Below are 21,540 nucleotides of genomic sequence, written 5' to 3'. Positions count from 1 at the left end.
CGCGCCGGGCCGACGCGGGCGGGCGGCGCCGACGGTAGCGCGCCCGTCGCAAGATGGCTGCGGCCATGCTAGGCCGCGGGGCTGTGTGTGCGCAGCGGGCGGCGGCGGTGGCGCTACCCCGGCGGCAGGCGCGTCGGCGGCACTAGCCCGGCCCTCGGCTCCCTTTCGCGGTCATCATCTCCGCTTCTCCCCGCGTAGCCCGGTATGGATCTGCCCGTGGGCCCCGGCGCGGCGGGGCCCAGCAACGTCCCGGCCTTCCTGACCAAGCTGTGGACCCTCGTGAGCGACCCGGACACCGACGCGCTTATCTGCTGGAGCCCGGTGAGGGGCCGGGGCCAGTCCCCGGGAGGAGTGGGATATGGAGGCGGGACTCAGGGCCGGGGTTCGCCGGAAGAGCGTGCGGGGCTCGCTCCTGTCGGCTCCTGCCACGCCGAGTGTCCCCGGGCTGGGGAGGAAGGGCCTCTCCTTCCTCCCCAGTTAGTCTTTCGCTAACTGTTGGACAATCGCGGAAGTGAGTCGTTCCTTGGAGCAGTACCGGGTCTCGCTGGCGATCATTGTACCCAGCTGACCCTCTGTATCTTCCCAAATGAGTTACCAGGGTGGTGTGGCGGCAGCTATTAGGAGAAAATTAGGACGTGGCGCGTGAATTGGAGGGCGTTGCTCCAGTGCAGAGGCGAAAGGAAGGAAAACAGAAAGTAAAACGTCTTAAAGTTCAAGTTGGTCTCGAACCCCTGCCCAGAGATGCTAAAGCTGGGTGTTTCTGGAGCGGCTTTGTTTTTCGTGCCTCACAGGGCGTCTTTATGAAGTCCCCGTGTTCAGTTGCCTGGCAGCGGGCTTGTTTACAAGGTTTGACCCTGCAAGACCGGACAGCTCCGGTTTTGCCAGAGGTAAATCAGGGAGTGTTTGGAGTCGAGTATCGGACTCTGCTGTTCCCCATCCTGTGGTGTCCTGTCTGGGGAAGGCCAGAGCCATACCCCAGGGCTGGCAAACGGGTGACCTGAAGAAAGGCCACCCTGGTCATGCAGAGCCTGTGGGTGCCTCAAATGTGTTTGACCTCTGGAGGGCTGGAATGCTGGCTTTCTTAGACTCTGCTAAGCACTTCCCTTTCATGCTCTTAAGCCATTAGGAATGAAGAAATGTTTAGGCTGAAGCTAACTCCTGGGTTGTCTGTTTTCCCAAGCCCTGCTCTGCCTGAAGACTGGAAATAAAGAGACTAGGTATCACCAGCGTCCTGAGTGGGGACCCTTTGTGTCGGTCTCAGTGACTTGCATGTGTGGGCACTCCCTGCTTCTGTGATGACGAGCCAGGACCCTGAGGAGGAGGAGCGTGCTTTCCCACACGCTGCCGAGTTACCGCCATCCCCACTTTCCAGACCTCAGAGTTTTCTAAGCAAAGGAAGTGACCCCACATTTCTGTCTTCCTTTACCTTCCTTCTTCCTTTTTTTCCTTCCCCTAACTTCCAGGAAACACTCTTAACCCTAATCAGGGAGGGGGTCAGAGATGCTCTGGGATATTCCAAACCTAATTCTGCTGGGGTGATCGTCCCACCTGCTAGGGCGCCCCTTAATCTGCTTGCTTTTGCTGCTGACAGACTGTGAAGCATGTGGGTGAGGTGGCACCAGGTTACTCTCCAGGACCCGCAGCCTGTGTTCTGGGCAAGGCCTTTGAACAGGAGCAGTCAGACCTGTGACAGCTTTCACTTACAGTGGCTGCCCATGACCCTGTTGGTGTGGGGCGGCAGGTGGGAAGGTGGGAGGGAATCGGATTCAGGGGAGAGAGGGGGATGGGGAACTGGCTGGCTGGAGCATGAGTATTTGACCCTTCCCAGTCTATATGCAGGTCAAGCAGGACATAGTGGTAGGGGCTGGGACTAACAATGAACACAGAAACCACACAGTAGCTCAGTAGTGGAAGGAAGCCCTTCCCAGGCTGGGCAAGGGCCTGGAGAGCTGCCTGGCTCAGAGGTGGGAGATGGTTCTGTACCTGTGGCCTCTACCAAAAAAGTCCAAACCGGGTCTTCAGCAGACTTGTGGCCTAGAGTCTGGCTCTCAGAGGCCCTAGAAAGCTCTGATGTGCTTGCTTTTGGTGTCTTCCCCTTTGTGTTGGAAGTTTTCTCACAGTTCTACCAAGAGCAGCACTACATCTGACCTAGGGGACAAGGGGCAGTCAGAGGTATGGTGGCTGATTCTCAAGGATGAGTAAGGTGGGGCAGGGGTCCGGCCCCAGAAACCCTCCGGCCAGCGGGACCGCCTCCTGCTCCTGATGCTGTTGAGCTTCCTCTGCCCAGCCTGAGGGACAGACCACAGGTCGCTGCCCTGGAGAGTTGTGTTGGCTTACTGACCCTCAGACCCTCACCGTCGAAGATGCGCTGGCACGGCATCTCAGCTGAATGAGCAAGGCTCTTTAGAGATGCAGCTGTCCCCCAGACAGTCCTGCAGGACCCCTGCGGCTCCTGCTGCCTCCAGGAGGGAACTTGGCCACCATGAGCACAGCCTAAGGGTGTGCCACAGCTCTCCTGACCTACAGCCTGTGCCTCCCACGCCCACTGGGCCTGTCCATGAATCAGGCCTTTCTGGCTTAGGGATCAGGGCCAGGTGAGCCTGGGAGATGCCTGATGGCAAAGTTTAAGGACGCACTTACTTTTAGGGCCTCTTGGAGGCCAGGGGGCTGGAGGGAGGGGGCTTCTGAAATTTGGGGCTTTGGTGCCTTTCTGGCCCCACCCTCGCGCAGCCTGATCAGTGCAGTTCCGTTTTCGTTGGGAGCCGGAGTGCAACTAATAGGACTGTGTGGAGCAGACACCGAGGAGCTGGAGGTCACCAAGGCCAGGGCCCATCCCAGGTAGCCCTTGTGCGTGCCAGTGGTCAGAGGTCACTCTGGAGGGGCTGGGTCTCAGGGCGGGGAGTTGGGGGCACGGCACTCCCTGCAGTTAGCTCATCAGATACCTGAGAAACCCCTTGAATTGCCCTGGTCACACCTGTACACTCAGAGCTGGCTATGGACCATTTCCAGAGCTCCCACGACAGGCAGGGACACTCCTCCTCCCCGGACACGGAGAGCCAGGTGAGCCCCCGCCCCTCCCCCCAGCCTGCTGAGCTCGATCTCAGACAGCTGGCAGGACCCAGCAGGCCCTCTGGATCCTGCCCTTAGGGCTATGTCATCTGAGCCAAAATTTTGAAGGAGCACCGCAGGTTACCGCTCCCCAGTGGCAGGCTGGGCGGCGCGCTGCAGGCCCTCCCAGAAGCACGCAGTTGCCTCAGCCAAACGGTAGCCCGGCTATGCTCTTTCGGACCTCGCCTGCGGCAGGAGGCTGCGTCTTCTTGTGTGTCACTTCTCCATCCAGGGCCGTGCAAGGAGGTGACAGTTGGCCATTCTGCAGATAGGAAAACTGAGTCTTGGGCCCCCGGATGGCTCAGGCCGTTAAGCCTCTGGTTTCGGCTCAGGTTGTGATCCCGGGGTCCGGGGATCGAGTCCCACATTGGGCTCCCTGCTCAGTGGGGAGCCTTCTTCTCCCTCCTCTCTACCATGAATGGCTGAATAAAACCTTTAGAAAAAAGAAAGAAAAGAAAACTGCGTCTCAAAGACATCAGGAAACTGAACAGAGAAGGCTGGAGATTGGTTAAACCAGACCTGAATCCACCATCTTTCTTTCTTTTTTTTTTTTTTTTAAGATTTTATTTATTTATTTGACAGAGAGAGATCACAAGTAGGCAGAGAGGCAGACAGATAGGGAGGTGGAAGCAGGCTCCCCACTGAGCAGAGAGCCCGATGCAGGGCTTGATCCCAGGACCCTGGAATCATGACCTGAGCCGAAGGCAGAGGCCTAACCCACTGAGCCACCCAGGTGCCCCAATCCACCATCTTTCTGATGACGAGAAGCTGTTTCCCTGTCTGCCTTTACCAGGGACTCCAGATTTCCTGAGGGCAGCAGGGGAGCCCCACCCACACCCACAGGGTCTAGACGCTGCTTACCCCCACCTGTTTTCTCAGTTAGACCCCAGCCACATGGGGACTGACCAGCACTGCGCGTGATTGGTCAGGATTGGATTTGGGATTTTTACATGAGTCCCCCTCACCCCTTCAGTAGAGATGCACACAGACGGACGGATGGATGGATGAGACTGGTAGAGACCTATAAATGACAGACTCTGTGCTGTGGCCTCCCCCATCTGTTTCCTTCCACCACCCCCCAGGGGGTGAGGTGGACCCCGGGGACATGGGTCCAGGAAGGGGGCTGGAGGTCTGGGCCGTGGTGGCCTCCTCGGAGAGGCCAGAGCCTAGCTGTGCACACCTGACTCCACAGGACCTGTGTGTGCGCTCATAATTCTTTATTCAAGGACCTGGAAGGGGGCAGTGGGATGGACCCACTGCAGAATGTGCAAAGAGCTTCCATTGTGTATGGTGTGGGGCTAGGCCAGAGACCTCACAGTCCGTAGGCCCTGGAGCCTGCAGCTCTGGTTGCAAGGCCCCCTCCCCGCTGGGGTGGGGGCTGTCTTCACAGGTGCGGAAGGGAGGAAGGCCAGCCCTCACATGCTTCCCAGTCCTGGCAGGATAGCAGCGGCCATCACAGACCCCTCCCATCCTGACCCTGAAGGCCACAGAGTGAGCAGAGTCACCGGCCTGCTTCGGCTCCCGGGCCTGGAGGTCCGAGCGCAGGGTGCCCGCGGCCAGAGATGAGGGCTGTGTCGGTGCCTGTGTTGCGGGAACTCGCGACAGCTAGCTTGAGCTGAAAGGAGAACAGGACATGATGGTGCAGACAGCCTCAGACGCAGATAAGGACAAAACCAGGATGGGAGAGGAGGATGAGTGAGCCTCCCTTCCTCGACCAGGCTCACACATTCTGTCATCTCACTCTGCAGCCTGGATTTCTCTGCTTTTGTGACCACACATGCCCTGCTCCTAATGCCCGTGTTGCGGCCCCCCAGTGCGGTCTGCCGGCCACAGTCAGGAGACTAGAGCAGAGCGCCTCACGCCCGACCAGTCTTCAGATTGACATGGGGGGACCAAAGTGTTCTGGGCAGAGTGTAGCTGGTCCCCTCATGGAATTTGGCAGTTACTAACCCTCTGGGGTCGTGGGGCCCTTTGAGAAAATACTCAAAGACAGAAACCATCTCCGTAAAACACCTACCTGCCTGCAGAATTTTGGACTCATTTTAGGTTGGTCCAGGTGGCGTCAAAAGTCAGGCTAGATGGGGCGCCTGGGGGCTCAGTGGGTTAAGCCTCTGCCTTCAGCTCAGGTCATGATCTCAGGGTCCTGGGATCAAGCCCCACATCGGGCTCCCTGCTCAGCCGGGAGCCTGCTTCCTCCTCTCTCTCTGCCTGCCTCTCTGCCTGCTTGTGATCTCTGTCTGTCAAATAAATAAATAAAATCTTAAAAAAAAAAAAAGGCTGGAGGCTCCAGACTCTGTAGCTGCGAAGAAGTGCATCCCGGGACAGCCGGCTCAGGGTCGGGCACGCAGCTCTGGGCCTGGAGGCTGTGGGTTCGAGCCCTATGCTGGGTGTAGAGTTTACTTTAAAGAGAAAGAAAAAAGAAGGAAGGAAAGAAGGAAAGAGAAGTGTGTCTCCGGATTAGGGCAGGGCTCGGCTGCCGGGCACTCACTTCTTCCTGCTTCTTCGCATTTCTGATCACAGGCTTTGATTATGTCCAGGGAAAAGCTAAGACCACCTCCAGGACTACCTCAGGGGCAGCAGAGGAGGAGGGGCTTGAACCATGAGGCAGGGACATGGAATGGCATGCTCTGTGATGGATTCACCAGGAAACCTTTGAAACCCCTGATGGCCATTAAGTAGGGCTTATAGGACACACTCAGTGTGGGCTTCACCCTTGAACAGTGTTCAGGGTTGAAAACAGGAGGCACAGGTAAGCCACTGGGTGCCCAGACTTTGTGTCCAGAGGCAGTTTTCAGACTAAGAGCCCAGACTTTGGAAAAGCTGACGCAGCTAGAGTTTACAAGGGGCGGTACCAGGGACGGGAGCCACGCCGAGGAAGAGGTCCACGAGTCTACTGCACGAGCCCCTCTGGGCCTTCGACAGAAGACTGGTTCCGCCTGCCCATACGGTGAGACCTGTGAAGCTAGCCTGAGAACTTTCCGGAAAAGGAACAGCTACTGAGGAGAGCTCACAGAGGGCCGTGGGTTAACCTGAGTTCTCCCAGCCAGAGCGGAAGAATCACACTCAACTTGCAGAGCACTCAGCAGAGACGGAAAGAGCCAGAGCTTGGAACTGGGGCTGAATTAAGAAAATTTGCCCCAAATGCGGCGTAACCGAGTTTAAAGAGAAGCCATGCAAGGATCAGACTGAGCCACACGGACACTCTCAGGAGGAAAACCGCAAAACCCAGACACGACATAAAGACCCTCGTGTCGGGGGCCCTACCAGAACGGACAGATGAGCCAGGTGGAGAGTGTGTTCTGTGACAGAGAAGGGGAGAGTCGTAGCAGTGTTCCCAGGGATGATGGAAACGAGCCAACGAAGTCATTAAAGCGATTATAAGAGTATTCTGAGTGCTCCGAGAGGTAAAGCAAGCCCGTGAAGACAGAGAAGTAGAAGACAGAAGAAAATGTCATGGAACAAGTGTCCGTGCAGAAGAGTTCCCCATTGTTCGTGGAAATCCCTGAACCCTGAGGTGCTGCACATCTCCCTGCCTGCTGTTTCTTCAGAGAAACACAGTGGGGAAGGGTAGGGGGCGACTACAGCGGGGACACCTGAGAGACATGGCCTCATGGTGCATGTCCTTGCCCTGACAGGATGAGAAGAGCACTTAACCTCTGTGGCCTTCCTCCAGACGCTTCTATAATCTCAACTAGTCATGAGGAAAAGACACAGGACGAATCGAAATTGAGGGACAGTCTGCGGAATACTGGCCCGGTACTCCTCAAAACTGTCCGGGTCCACAGAAAGCAGGAAAGTCTGAGAGACTGTCCCTGCAAGAGGAGTGTGAGGAGGCCTGACAACCCCGTGTAGTGTAGTCCCTTGGATGGTGTCCTGGGACAGAAGGACAGAAGGCGAAAACTAAAGAGATCTGAATAAAATAGGGACTTTAGTTAATAAGTCCCAGGCATGCCCCTTTTTTGGAAGTTCAGAAGCCATCCTGCTTTTAAAAGAGACCTGCATCCGTGCCTGTTTCAGCTAACTGAGAGATTGTTCTGTGGTGTGGGAGAACCGTAGAATTTTCCATATTCAGTAACAGTAATTGTTTGCTTTACGAATTTCGGCTTACAAAAGATTCCATAGGAACTCTGCTTTCAGATAGCAGGGGAAACCTGGATGCAGATTGATTACCTGCGACAGGTGCACAACGTTAATGGTGCACAGGTACGAGAGCCCTCCCCAGTGCTACCGCAGATCTGAAGTCGCTCTCAGTTCCCAAGCTGATTTGTGTAAGTCGGTGCAGGGGTCAGCCGCAGCTCAGCTACCGCAGAAGGAAAGATCACTGAACTAGACTGACCGGAGAAACTGCTCGCAGCGCTGTCCAGAGAAGACGAGATGGCAGACGCTGAACAGAGCCTCGTGGGGACGACATCACACAGCCTGATGACACAGAAGCAGATTTCCAATATAAAGGGAGAGGGAATGCTTAGACATAACCATGCAGATTTTTGGAAAGCTGTGAACCTGTAGTTCCAAGACTTCCAAGAACTCCAGGAAGGGTAAGCCCAAAAAAGTATACCAGGTCATATCACTGTCAAGTTGCTAAAAACAGGTGATAAAGAGAAAGTCTTAAAAGCAGCCAGAAAGGGGCACGTGGATGGCTCAGTGGGTTAAAGCCTCTGCCTTTGGCTCAGGTCATGATCCCAGGGTCCTGGGATGAAGCCCTGCCTTGGGCTCTCTGCTCAGCAGGGGGCCTGCTCCCCCCCCCCCGCCCCGCCTACCTTCTCTGCCTACTTGTGATCTCTGTCTGACAAATAAATAAAACCTTAAAAAAAAAAAGCAGCTAGAAAAAAGAGAATTGCACAGAGAGACATAGAAGGATTCTGACTTCTCAGCAACTCTGAGGCTTGAGGCCAGAGGGCAGCTCCGTAGATGGGAGTCTGGTCAGCTTTCGGAACACAGTGTAAGGGCATCAGTGGGGAGGGAAGAAAGACCACACGACCATCTTGACAGCATAAGGAGAAACACTGGACAGACTTAACCCACACTTCACGACGACCACTCAGCAGACTCGTGAGGGCAGTTCCTCAGCCCACAGAAACAGCTGCAAAACCTACATGTGGCGTTGTACTTAAAGGTGACAGAGCGGGCACTTCCCCCAACACTGGACAGGACGGCTGGGAAGTCCGCTCCTACCGCTCTTCTTTAACAGTGTGTGTAATCCACTGGTCGGGCGATATGGCAAATGAGGAAATAAAAGACCAAAAATTGGAAGGTGAGATGTCACACTGTCTCCATTTGTAGAAAACACCATCATTGACTTAGAAAGTCCCAAGACATCTACCAAAAAAAGTTGCTAGAACTAATAAATGAGTTTAGTGGGGCCACGGGGTTCGGGGGTAGTATACAAAAACGGATTCTAGTTCTGCACACTAGCATGAACTGCTGAAAACGGAGGTACTTGCAGTAGCCTCAAAAAAAAGACACAGAGAGGCACATGAGTGGTTAAGTGTCTGACTCATCCCAGTTCAGGCCACGATCTCAGGGTCATGAGATCGAGCCCCGCATAGGGCTCTGCACTTAGTGAGGAGTCTCCTTCTCGTTGTGAACCCCCCCACCCCCGACGCTTAAATAAATGAATAAATCTCTAAAACACATGCACAAATATTTAGTGATTGTATGGCTTATTGATGTGTAACCAAATATCTTAAAACTTAACTGCTTAAAACAAGAAGCATTTCACAGTCTCTGAGAGTCACAGACTGACTCTAACTCACGGCCCCTCGTCCAGGTTGCGGTCGTTTCAGGACTCAGTTGGGGAAGAGCAACCCGCCTCCAGGTTCACTCAGGTGTTTTGTGACAAGTAGCTTTTGGCAGGAGACTTTCATTCCTCACCACATGAGCTCCTCCTTAGGGCTGCTACAGCAGGTTGGCCTGCTTCTCTCAGAGCAAGGGATCCAAGACAGCAAGAGCCCCAGGTGACTTCTGTAACCTGTTCTCATATACCGTCACACCTGTTGAATCCTGGTGGTCACAAAGAACAGCCCTGGTACAAGCCCCACGTTGGGTGTAGAGATTACATAAATAAACTTTTAAAAAGTTAGACAAGAGGCACCTGGGTGGTTCATGAGTTAAGCCTCTGCCTTCGGCTGAGGTCATGATCTCAGGGTCCTGGGATCGAGCCCCGAATCGAGTTCCCTGCTCAGCAGGGAGCCTGCTTCTCCCTCTCCCACTCCACCTGCTTATGTTCCCTCTCTGGCTGCCTCTCTGTCAAAATCTAAAAAATATTTTTTTTCCCAAAAATTAAAAAAAAAAAAAAATACTCCTCGAACTAAACAGTGAGTTTTGCAACATCACTAGGTACAAGGTCAACACACAAAAATAAATTGTATTTTTTTTTCAAGATTTTTATTTGAGAGAGAAAGATATCATATCATAAGGAGGGGGGAGGAGTAGAGGGAGAAGCAGCCTCCCCACTGAGCAGGGAGCCTGATGTGGGGCTTTATCCCAGGACCCTGGAATCATGACCTGAGCCGAAGGCAGACACTCAACCCACTGAGCCACCCAGGCGCCCCATCAATTGCATTTCTAATGAATGACAGGAAGTTGGTTTGTTGTTTTTTTTTTTTTTCTTTAAACTTCATTTACAACTGTTCAGGGGAGGGGAAGAGTACTTAAAGAGAAGTCTAGTAAAACATGTAGGGGTCGGAATGTCAAGACTTGAGAATAATAAAAACCCTTACGAAAGAAACCAAGTTGACCTAAGTAAATGGGATGGCATACCATGTTCATGGACTTTTTAAAAAGTGCATTTGGGGGTGCCTTGGTGGCTCAGTGGGTTAAGCCTCTGCCTTCGGCTCAGGTCATGATCTCGGGGTCCTGGGATCGAGTCCCGCATCGGGCTTTCTGCTCAGCAGGGAGCCTGCTTCCTCCTCTCTCTCTGCCTGCTTGTGATCTTTCTCTATCAAGTAAATAAATAAAATCTTTAAAAAATTTTAAAAATAAAATAAAAAACGCATTTGGGGAGTTTTCAGGCCTTATTTCTCTGAGTCCTTGTTCCAGCCCTTTCTCCTCATGGTGCTCCATTTACACATATGTTGGTGCAGCTGACGGGGCCCCAAGTGTTTCTGAGGCTCCTTTCAGTTCTCTTTACTGTGTTCTCTCTGTTCTGCTGCTTTCATAGTCTCTCTCAGTCCATCGTCAAATCCGCTGATTCTTTCTCCTGCCAGTTCCCGTGCACTGTTGAGCCCTTCTGGTAAGTGTCTCATCTTGGTGGTTGTGCTGCTGAACTTGGGAATTTCTGTCTGCCTTTGCTCTATGCTTCCAGTCTCTTTACTCTTCCTCTCCCTTTGGCGAGGCACAGTCACCTCATCTTCCTCGACTTTATGATTTTCTTTAATTCTCTAAACATACTTATAACGTGTTGTTTGAAGTCTTGGTTAAATCTGATGTCTTGTCTCTCACAGGCTGTTTCTGTTACCGCTTCTCTCTTCTCCCTTGTGCATGGGTCATACGTCGCTATTTACATGTCTCATTTCATTGGTAAAGCACATTTTGGGCCGTGCAGTACTCCTGGACGCCCACCCCCACCGCTCCTGTGCTTGTTTTGGGGGTTTGCGGGCCTGTAGGTTAGTGAGGTCTGTTTCCTCTCTGGTCTCTGTGTGGGTTCACTGTGTCGGGGGGTAGTACACCCAGACTGTAGGCTCCGTGCTTCCTGCCTGATTGTTCCGTTGGTTCTGACGGTACCACCGGGCACAGACTGTCCAACAGTCTGATCCAATTACATTCTCGCAGTGCAGCCTTTCAGGTCTGTCTGAGGTTTGCTCAGACCTGCGAGGGCTCTTAGCCTGTGGGAACAAGCTGGCTGTGGTTGAGTTTGTTTCCCTTCCTTTGTTTTTTGTTTGTTTGTTGTTTGAAGATTTATTTATCTGCAAGAAAGAGGGAGAATGTATGCGAGATTTAGGGAGGGATGGAGGGAGAGGGAGAATCTCCAGCAGACGCCCTGCTGAGCAGGGAGCCTGACATGGGGCTTGATCTGACAACCCTACAGTCATGATCTGAGTTGAAATCAAGAGTCAGACAGATGCTCAACCGAGTCACCCAGGTGCCCCTCGAGCTTGTGACTCTTAGAGCTATGCTGTTCTCAAGAGCAGCCTTAGGTTTGAGCTTTCTACACTTTGTTTCACATAAAGTGAGTTTGCTGGGGGAACCTTCAGAGCTGTTTCCTTTGGACTGCCTCTCTCCTGGGGCCTTCTGAGCCAGTGCTCGGGCACTGGGCAGGGCAGCGGCCTCCCCCAGCATGGATGCCATGCCCTGCATGCTGGCTGGAGGTAGGGCTGTCAGGGGTTCCATACGCTCAACCTGCCATGCCTGGGGTACAGCCTGCATTATGTGGATGGGAGCAAAGTGGAGAAGACCCCTCCCCAAACTCTTGGTTGCAGTCACCAGGAATTTAGCCTTTTTACCTAGACAGGATGAGAAATGCTGGTGGCCTTCCCCTCTCAGTGAAATACAGTAAACCTTGACTGGAAACGGGGTAGAGGGACTGCCAGCTTCACAGCCGTGCCCTCCCAGGGTGTAGTGTCAGTCAAGGTGAATTGAAGTCAGGAGGGAGTGGCATGTGGCTCAGGTGTTACAAGCTCACTGTTCCTACATAGTCTTAGTAGGGTTTCTGGAATAAATGTTTTCATTTGCTGTACGCTTTTAGGACAATTTCCAGACTTTAAAAGATTTAGGGGCACCTGGGTGGCTCAGTGGGTTAAAGCCTCTGCCTTCGGCTCAGGTCATGATCCCAGGAACCTGGGATCGAGCCCCAAACGGGGCTCTCTGCTCAGCGGGGAGCCTGCTTCCCCTCCTCTCTCTGCCTGCCTCTCTGCCTGCTAGTGATCTCTGTCAACTAAATAAATAAAAATTAAAAAAAAAAAAAAGATTTAAGTAACCTTTGTTTCACTTGGGAGTGGTTCAGTAGATCTCCTCACACTTGACATCCCAGAAGGAGAAATTTTTCCTTCCTTTTCAAAGGGTGGTTTTGCTGGATATAAAATTCCTGATTCACTGGTTTTTTTTTCTTTCAGCCCCTTTAACTGTCATCCTACTGCCTCTGGCGTCCATGGCTTTTGATGAGAAATCAGCTGTTAATCTTCTCAAGGCTCCCTTGTGCATGAAGTCTGTTCTCCCTTGTGGCTTCCAGAGGCCTCTCTGGGTCTTTCTGTCCCGCAGTTTGATGACGAGGCTTCTGGACGTGGCCCTCTCTGAGTTCACCCTGCTTGGGGTTTCTTTGGATTCCTGGACAGTTTTCCTCAAATTTGAGAAGTTTTCGGCCCTTCTTCCTTCTGTCCTCTCCTCTCCTGCTGGGACCCCATGATGCATGCGCTGGTGTTTGCTAATACCCCACAGTCTCTGACACTGTCCGTTTTTCTTCACTGTCTTCTCTTTCTCTTTGACTGGATAATCTCAGTGAGCCTGTCCTCATGTGTGCTGACTCCTTCTTGTCTGTGCTCAGATCTACTCTCAAGCCACTCTAGTAAGCTTTAGGCCTGAGTTATTACGCTTTCTCAGTCAGAAATTGATTTGCTTTATATTTATGATTTTTATTTTTATTGATGTTCTTTGTTCGATGAGATATTCTCATGCTTTCCTTTATTTCTTTAGATGCAGTTTCACTTTAGCCTTTGAACGTGTCTGAAATGCTGATTTAAAGTCTTTGTGTAATAAATCCAACTTCTAAGCCCCCTCGGGGATGGTTTCAGCTGATCACTTTTTTCCCAGTGTGTAGGCTGGGCCTCGTTTCTTTGCAGGTTGTTGTTGTTGTTGTTGTTGGAAATGGGACTTTCGGGTCACGTAACGCCGTGTGTGTTCGGCTCTGAACATCAGCTTCCCCTCTCCAAGGCTGGTACCGTTACTTGTTGTTGGTAGTCATTTGTCTTGTGAGTTTTCTGAACTAATTCTGGGCAGTGTATGGTCTTTGTTGTTTGTGACCACTGAAGTCTTTCCTTGGTTAGCATTGTAGCGAAGGGGGGTAGAAATTTCCTTTAATGCCTGGAACCCATAACTGCCCCATTCTTTGGGGGGTTCTGTGTATGTACTGGGGTACGCCTGCTGATGGGGACCCTTGAGCTCAGCCTGGGGTGCAAGCTTAGGGCGTTTTTAGGTCTTACCCTGGTTCTTCACACGGCCCTGCACATGCATGTGACTTCTGGGTTTCCAGGAATATTTTGGAGATTTTCAGAAGTATCTCATTCTCCAGCTCTTTCTTTTTTTTTAAAGATTTTATTTACTTATTTGACAGAGAGAGAGAGATAGGCAGAGAGGCAAGCAGAGAGAGGGGGAAGCAGGCTCCCTGCTGAGCAGAGAGCCCGATGCGGGACTCGATCCCAGGACCCTGAGATCATGACCTGAGCCGAAGGCAGAGGCTTAACCCACTGAGCCACCCAGGCGCCCCATCCAGCTCTTTCCCTTACGCTTTCTGGTTAGCTTGTTTTTTGCCTTAACGGTTATCCTCTGACTTAGACAGTCACAAAGTTTTAAAATACTCTCTTGGTGTTATCAACAACCATCCCTAGGGAAAAGGCTTTTTTATATTGGCAGAGTTTGGGGTCAAGTCAAGCAAAGACAGCTTTGCAAGTGGAACCGCCCAGGTAACTGTCAGATCAGTAAAATAAGAATCCTCTGGCAGTGGGGCTCGAAGGGGCCCCAGCAATGCCCCCCAGCAGTGGCTGTCAGGGTGCTGGGGTTCGGGGGTCTCAGCCGCAGGACTTCCCGGCTGCAGGACGGCCAGTGGGAGTAGGGCAGCCTCCCGGGCCCTCCTGTGAGTGAACCACTGTTCTTGAATAAATGCTCCCTCATGTTGCCAGAACCCTTTGACTGACTTTCAGAGGTCTGGAAAAGTGCACTCTGACATTTTGGCCAATTTTCCTTCGGCCACTTTGGAGGAGAAGAGTTTTCCGAGGGCCTCCCTCTGCCTTCTCCTCCCCTCACGTGCTTACATCTGAGCTGCTTTTCGTGTGCCCGCGCGTGTGGCCGGGCCAGCCTCCTGCTCTCGTTGGGCACCCGGGGGTCCTCTCTGTTTTCGGGTGCTCCTCTGGTACCCTCTCTGCTGGTGAAGCTGTGCTCAGGGTCTCTCGTGGGCTCACAACCCCTCCCCGGCCGGGCTCCCCTCCCCTCACCGCTCTACCGCTGCCCCAGGGCCCTGAACCTCCTGGTAGCTCCTGGGTTTAGGTCTGAAAGGGGTCGGAGGGCGCGAAGTGTAGCGACTCTGCTGGGGTCTCGGACGCCCGTAGAGGAATGGACTTGCGGTTCTGAACACAAGTCTGTGTTTCCCTCCCAAGTGACTCAGGTCAGCCTCCCCTTCTCTTGGCCGCCTCACTCTGGGGTCTGAGCTGCTCGTGGGGAAGTTCGCTGATGAAAGCGAAAACAGGCTCCCTAGAGACTGGGTGTGGAATGCTGTGTTTGGGGAACCTCTGGAGGCCTGGGGCGGGGTTTGTGATGGGGTCCGTGATGGGGTCCCTCCACGCTGTGGCCGTGCAGGGCAGAGGGACCAGGCTCGTCCTGCTGACAGGCGACCCAGCTGTTGGGAGCGAGCCTCCTGCGTGACTCAGCGGCATGTCTCCCAGCAGAGCGGGAACAGCTTCCACGTGTTCGACCAGGGCCAGTTCGCCAAGGAGGTGCTGCCCAAGTACTTCAAGCACAACAACATGGCCAGCTTCGTGCGTCAGCTCAACATGTGTGAGTACCCGTGCCCCCGGCTCGCGGCCGGGGACGGGGGGCGCCTGCGCCATGGCTCTGAGCGGCCAGCGTCCTGCGGGCCTGAACCCAGAGTCCTCAGGGAAGCGTGTGAAGCTACGTGGTGGGGAGGGCGTGTTGCCCGGGGGTGTGGGGTCTCCCTTAGACCCAGACCACCCGGCGGCTGCAGGCAGTGCTGGGACCAGAGCTGCGCCAGGCAGAGCCCTCCTCTGGGACACTCCCGATGACCCTCGGCAGGGCAGGGGCCGGGCTGTCGTTGGGGTCTGGTCCCCAGCCCTGAGGCAGAGCGGCCCCCACCCCGTCATGTGCAGACGGCTTCCGGAAGGTGGTCCACATCGAGCAGGGTGGCTTGGTCAAGCCGGAGAGGGACGACACTGAGTTCCAGCACCCGTGCTTCCTGCGCGGCCAGGAGCAGCTCCTGGAGAACATCAAGAGGAAAGTGACCAGTGTGAGTAGCCGTCCTCCCTCTCTCGGCCTCCATAGATCTTCCTCCAGGGGACGGGGATGCCACGTCCCCTCGCTGTCCTGCAGGCCTGTCCACTGCCCTTGGCAGCTCGGCGGCCGCCTGATGGTCTGGTCTGGCTCCACCAAGCCCTTTTCCTGACGGGCCCTCCCTTCCCTGCTTGTGCATCTTGGGCTACCCTGGCCCATTCCCCCATCAGCCACCACAGCAAAGGTCCCTCTCCGGACCACCAGCCCCTTGGCCTCGGCGCAGTCCGGGGGGCAGTGGGGTGGGGGTCCTCCCAGTGACTCTTCCCCTTGGGAACCCAGGTATCCACGCTGAAGAATGAGGACATAAAGATTCGCCAGGACAGTGTTACCAAGCTGCTCACGGACGTGCAGCTCATGAAGGGGAAGCAGGAAAGCATGGACTCCAAACTCCTGGCCATGAAGCAGTAGGTTCTGTGCCGCAGCACATGAGCGGGGAGGTGGCCGGATGAGGGGGGAAGGAGCAGGCAGGAGAGGGGCAGGCCTGGGAGCTGGCCTCTTCCCACCAGCCCCGCCTCCCACAGCTTGTGACACAGGCGCCCAGGCCTTCCGCCCTCCGGATGTAGAATTAGGTTTGGACTTGTGCTCACTCCCCGGGAGACAGGGTCTGACCGGCTTCCCGCCCCACAGGCAGAGCTGGGCTCCTCCCGCTGCCGCCCGCCTGGGCACCCTGTAGGCTGGGGTGGGGGTTTTCTCGCTGGCTCTCACGATGTTGGCTGTCCCGCTGGTCCCCACCCCTGGGGCATGTTTGGCCAGCACATAACCAGTCCTGTGCTCCTGTCCTCATCCAGGACCCCCAGGAAGGCTGGCTGGAGCCTATTCCTATACACCTGGGGGCCCTGGGGACCTCTGGAACCACAGCCTAGGGTGCCTGTTGTCAGCTTAGCTGTGTGTGGCCTCAGACCATCTCAGGGTGCAGGGCCTCATGACTCCAGCATCACAGAAGAGGCTCCTGAGCTCTGACTTGCTCACATTGGGGTCCAGCAGAAGCCACTGTCTATATGACGTGAGCAGAAGGGGGCCGGGTGAACTTGGCCTCCCGGGACGCGGGTGCCTCTCAAGGTGAGGCCAAGGGGGTCAACTCCGTGTCAAGGAGGCGCTCAGGGGCTTACTAGAAGGGCAGGCCACAGCCTGCTCACAGCCCTGTTTGCCCAGTTGGGGAAATGGTGCCCAGGTGGCCCTTTCCACTCCTTAAAGTCACCTGTGAGCCATTTCCAGGCCTGGGGAGCAACCCTGAGCCCCCCAAAGGCACAGGATGACCCCCATAGGCCGCTCTCCAGCCTGAGAGCTGGGCTGGCCTTCCCTCCTCTTCTCAGGTTCAGTTGGGGCAGAGATGGTTGCGGGGGGCAAGGGGGCCCGATCCTGTGTTCTGCCTGAGCCCACCAGCCCTTTCCTTAGGAGCCCCCTCCACCAGACCCCCCACCCGGATCGTCTGTATGTCCTCCCCCAGCAGCGTAGCCGAGCACAGAGGGGCCGTGGTGCCGTTACCGCCAGGCTCCAGGCCACCTGCGGGAACCACACCCTAGACCCTACACCTGCCCAGGGCGTGGGAGGGGGCACGGGGGTAGCTGACCACCCCGTTGTGTTCCAGCGAGAACGAGGCCTTGTGGCGGGAGGTGGCCAGCCTGCGGCAGAAGCACGCCCAGCAGCAGAAGGTCGTCAACAAGGTGTGCGGCGGGCCTGGGGGGCGCCTGCTGGGCCCCGTCCCCAGCCGGGCTGACTGTGCCTTTCTGCTGCCCCCACAGCTCATCCAGTTCCTCATCTCCCTGGTGCAGTCGAACCGGATCCTGGGGGTGAAGAGGAAAATGTGAGGCGTGGGGGGTGCCTGTTCCTCAGCACGGGGCCCTGGGCTTCCCTGTCTCCTCTCGGCTGAGTGGTGGGTGGCCGTGGCCCCGGGAAGGCCCTTGACCCCACCTCTCCCCCCCCGCCCCACCCCGCAGCCCCCTGATGCTGAATGACGGCAGCTCGGCACATTCCGGGCCCAAGTACGGCCGGCAGTACTCCCTGCAGCACGTCCACGGCCCGGGCCCCTACTCGGTGAGCGCGCGGTGCCGCAGAGCTGGCCTGGGCAGGGGTGGGCGCTGCTGTGGCTCCTGCCACATAGGCCGCCTCCCTTCGATGGCAGGCTCCCTCCCCGGCCTACAGCAGCTCCAGCCTCTACTCCCCAGATGCCGTCGCCAGCTCCGGACCCATCATCTCCGACATCACCGAACTGGCCCCCAGCAGTCCCTTGGCCTCCCCGGGCGGAAGCGTAGACGAGAGGTGGGGGCCGCGTCATCCTCCCAGCCGTCGGGGGGAACGGGGCGCCCACGGAGCCGGCTGCTGACACGTGTGCTCCCTGGACGCAGGCCGCTCTCCGGCAGCCCCCTGGTGCGCGTCAAGGAGGAGCCCCCCAGCCCTCCTCGGAGCCCCCGGGTGGAGGAGGCCAGTCCTGGACACCCGTCCTCTGTCGTGGAGATACCCCTGTCCCCAACCGCCCTCATTGACTCCATCCTGCGGGAAAGCGAGCCTGCCCCCACCGCCCCAGCCACACCCCTCACGGATGCAGGGGCCCGCCACCCCTCACCCTCGCCCCCACCTGCCTCGGCCCCTGAGAAGTGCCTCAGCGTAGCCTGCCTGGACAAGTGAGTGCCCCCCGCACCCGCCTCCCCTGCGGCCTCTGGAAGCGCAGCCAGGCCTCCGGCCAGGACCGTCCTGGAGGGGCTGGTACAGGGAGGTCGTCAGGCTGAGGGCACGGGGTCGCTGGGGGAGGCGCCTGCAGATCCGGCCCTGAGCCCAGAGCTTGCTTGTCCCACGTCCCCACTGCCTTAGGAGCCAAGGGTGTGTGGCCTCACAGGCCTGTCCCCCCTGCTCTCTGAGCCGCTCTGGCTGCTGCCGTCACCCCTTTCTGCAACAGGCCACTGCCCCGTCCTGCTGGCCAGCAGAGGGCTCGCCCCAGAGGCCAGGCGAGCCAGGGCGGGGGGGCACGGAGTCCACTGGCCCCCACCTGCAATCGGGGGGCTCTTGTCTTTGTATCTTGCAGTTTGGCTCGCGCTCCACAGATGTCTGGGGTCGCCCGCCTCTTCCCCTGCCCCTCCTCTCTGCATGGCCGAGTCCAGCCAGGGTTAGCGCCGTCCCCACTGGGGAGGGAGGAGGGCTCCGCCAGAGCTCAGGCCCCTCCCCAGCCTCGGACCAGACCCTGGCCTGGCCATGAGCACTTGGCCCTGCCTGGTGAACAGGTGTCCCGGGCCTTCTGCAGCAGGGAGCAGCCCCCCACCCACCCCAGGCTCTGGGGCCCAAGACAGTGCCCCAGGTCACTGACTGACAGAACTGGGCCTCCCAGCCTGGCAGCTGCCACCCATGCAGCCAGAGTCCCAGCTGCTATGACGACCCGCTTCCTCTCAGGGCGGGGCTGGGCCCCGGGGACACCTCCCAGGACCAGCCAGGCCACCCATCCTGTAGCACAGGTCCACCAGGTGGCCCAGGACCTTCTTGGCCACCTCCTCCAGACCCACGCCTCCTTCCCAGCACACACCAGGGCAGAGACCAGCCCTCCATAGCCTGCCCACGGTTCCCTCTCCCCATCCCTGTGGTCTTCCAATGTAAAGGCAAGACCTTGTCAAGCCTGAAAAACTGCCCCCAGCCTTCCTGAGCACGGAGCCCCTCCTGGGCCCTCCTGCCATCTTGGCCCAGCTCCCAGTGCTGTCGGAGGTCTTCCTGGCCCCACGGCGACCGGACCAGCCCGCATGGCCTCGGCTACCCTCCCACACGCGTGCCCTGGGCCCACACTGGGGAGGGCGCAACGGGGGGCCCAGGTTGGGGGGGTGCAGCTGAGGGCAGCCCCCCTACACACACACCCGGGCTTGTGTGTGTGGGCACCGGCGGGAAGGCATCTGCCTGGGGGTGCCTGGAGCTACGCTTGACCCGTCCCGCCTGCTCTGGCCAGGACCGAGCTCAGTGAGCACTTGGACGCCATGGACTCCAACCTGGACAGCCTGCAGACCATGCTGACGAGCCACGGCTTCAGCGTGGACACGAGCGCGCTGCTGGACGTGAGCGCTGCCCTGCCCCATCCCCGCCCGCGCCCAGCCCCCGGCGCAGCCTGACCGCCCTCCCTTCCCTGCAGCTGTTCAGCCCCTCGGTGACCGTGCCAGACATGAGCCTGCCTGACCTTGACAGCAGCCTGGCCAGCGTGCGTAGGCAGGGTGGGGACAGCAGAGGCATGGGGGTTGGGGGGGACGGCGACAGGGAGCCCTCACTCCGCCCCCTCCTGTCCTAGCAGATCCAGGAGCTTCTCTCTCCCCAGGAGCCGCCCAGGCCCCTTGAGGCTGAGAACAGCAGCCCCGACTCAGGTGAGCGGAGCCCCCAACCCCTGCCCTGCCGCCCGCATGCCCTCCGGCCGGTGCCCTGACCCCACCCCGCCCCCAGGGAAGCAGCTGGTGCACTACACGGCGCAACCCCTGTTCCTGGTGGACCCGGGCTCCGTGGATATGGGGAGCAGCGACCTGCCCGTGCTCTTCGAGCTGGGGGAGGGTTCCTACTTCTCGGAGGGGGACGACTACACAGATGACCCCACCATCTCCCTGCTGACGGGCTCCGAGCCCCCCAAAGCCAAGGACCCCACTGTCTCCTAGAGGCCCCAGGAGGAAGGCTGGCCGAGGGGCGAGGCGTGGACCCCGGTCAGCAGCGAGGGCCACAGCCCTGTGCCACGGCCTGCTTGAGGCTTACAGCCACACGGGGACTGACGGCACTGCACGTGCTCCGTCAGGATTGGATTTGGGATTTTTACATGAGTCCCCCTCACCCCTTCAGTAGAGACACACGGACGGACGGACGAGACTGGCAGAGACCTATAAACGACAGACTCTACACTGTGGCCTCCCGTGTCTGTTTCCTCCCGCCACCCCCCAGGGTGGGCCCCGGGGACATGGGTTCAGGAAGGGGGCTGGAGGTCTGGGCCGTGGTGGCCCCCTCAGAGGGAAGGTCGATGGTCAGAGCCTAGCCATGCGCGCCTGACTCCACAGGACCCGTGTGTGTGCTCACAATTCTTTATTCAAGGACCTGGAAGGGGGGCAGTGGGATGGACCCACAGGAACGCCCTTCCCAAGACCTCCCCAATGAGGGGGCTGGGGGAGCATGGGTGGGTGTGCTGGAGCCTCTTCCTGGCCTTGCAACCCTGCTCGCCACGCATTCTCAAGGCACTGGCTGGTTTGGGAGCAGAGGAGGGGTGGGGAGGGGACAGACCAGAGTGGCCTACCTGATGCCCTGTGCCCCCAGGTGCCCACCCACTCACTACTCACCATCCCCAGCAGGGCCCAGGGAGTCCCTCTACCCCTGACTCCATCACAGCCAGAGGAGATGGGGGGCATGAGGTTGGGCAGGTTGGGGGCAGCATGGCCCTTGAGGCCACTGCCCAGGCACCCCCTCACCTGCCTTGTCAGACCACGTCAGACCAGTCTGTGACTGGGGTCCATTAAGCCACACATGGCTCGAGGTCTTAGAGCCTACCCACCCAGTCCGGTGGGAGTGGGCTCCGGGCTGCCCCCCGTCGGGCTTGGCAGGTAATAGTCTGGGAGCACAGCTTCCGAGGGCCACACGTAGGCGTGCGTGTGGGCTGCCGAGAGTGAGAACTGGGCGTGTGGGGCTCAAACCCAGAGCAGCCGGGTGCCCGGCAGGGGCAGAGAGCTGGTGTTCAAGGCTTTGCGTGGATGTGCTCAGTAGGAAGACCAAGGTCATGGGTCAGGCCAGGCCACCTGCCTCCCCCCAAGAGCCGCCACCCCAAGGGTCCAGGGACTCCACCGCCGTGAGCATCACAGCCGAAGAACAGCACCAGCGCGCGGCGCCGCCAGGCCACACACTAGTTCTGACTCCGGCCTCCAGTCAGTGCCCCGAGCCAAGGTCCCCTCCTGGGAAGTCCTTGGGCACCGTCTTCTTCCAAGGCCCCAGCACAGGGACCACGGAGCTCTGAGCTGCTCCCCCACCCCGACAACGCACACACGCCAGGTTAACAAGGGCAGGGACAGGACAGGACATGTGACCTGAGCCAGGTCTTGCTGGGCAGTGGGGGTTGCCGCCTGTGGTACAGAAACGAGTGCCGGGGAGGAGTCAGCCTCATGGGCACTGTGGCTTTGCTCCCGCCCCTCCAGCCAGGACACCGCGCCCCCCGAGGGCACGGGCACCAGAAGGCCAGTGGGACTCCAAGCCCCCCACCCCCGAGAGCGGCACTAGCACCCCACGACCCCG

At 57.5% G+C, this 21,540-nt stretch overlaps 1 protein-coding gene across 10 annotated transcripts; it reads left to right on the top strand.

The window, feature by feature from the left end:
- Window positions 1-9: 9 nt before the first annotated feature.
- HSF1 (heat shock transcription factor 1) lies at window positions 10-20,168 on the top strand. 10 transcript variants are annotated; one of them, XR_007126531.1, is made up of 15 exons: window positions 12-321; window positions 14,700-14,811; window positions 15,141-15,277; window positions 15,601-15,725; window positions 16,910-16,985; window positions 17,064-17,125; window positions 17,259-17,355; window positions 17,444-17,580; window positions 17,667-17,942; window positions 18,341-18,421; window positions 19,244-19,349; window positions 19,424-19,489; window positions 19,580-19,649; window positions 19,726-19,989; window positions 20,020-20,168. XR_007126531.1 is itself a non-coding variant. In XM_047725019.1 (14 exons), exons 1-14 carry the CDS (start codon window positions 205-207, stop codon window positions 19,865-19,867), a joined length of 1,596 nt encoding a protein of 531 aa, XP_047580975.1. In that variant the 5' UTR covers window positions 11-204; the 3' UTR covers window positions 19,868-20,168. The 10 variants fall into 10 exon arrangements, 9 of the variants coding, with proteins under 9 accessions (XP_047580978.1, XP_047580975.1, XP_047580979.1 ...); XM_047725019.1 differs by having other exon boundaries at window positions 11-321; window positions 19,734-20,168; XM_047725016.1 differs by having other exon boundaries at window positions 19,726-20,168.
- The last annotated feature ends 1,372 nt before the right edge of the window (window positions 20,169-21,540 follow it).

Source organism: Lutra lutra, chromosome 4, assembly GCF_902655055.1.
Source record: "Lutra lutra chromosome 4, mLutLut1.2, whole genome shotgun sequence".
Classification (NCBI taxonomy): Eukaryota; Metazoa; Chordata; class Mammalia; order Carnivora; family Mustelidae; genus Lutra; species Lutra lutra.
This window is presented reverse-complemented; position numbering and strand designations above follow the sequence as displayed.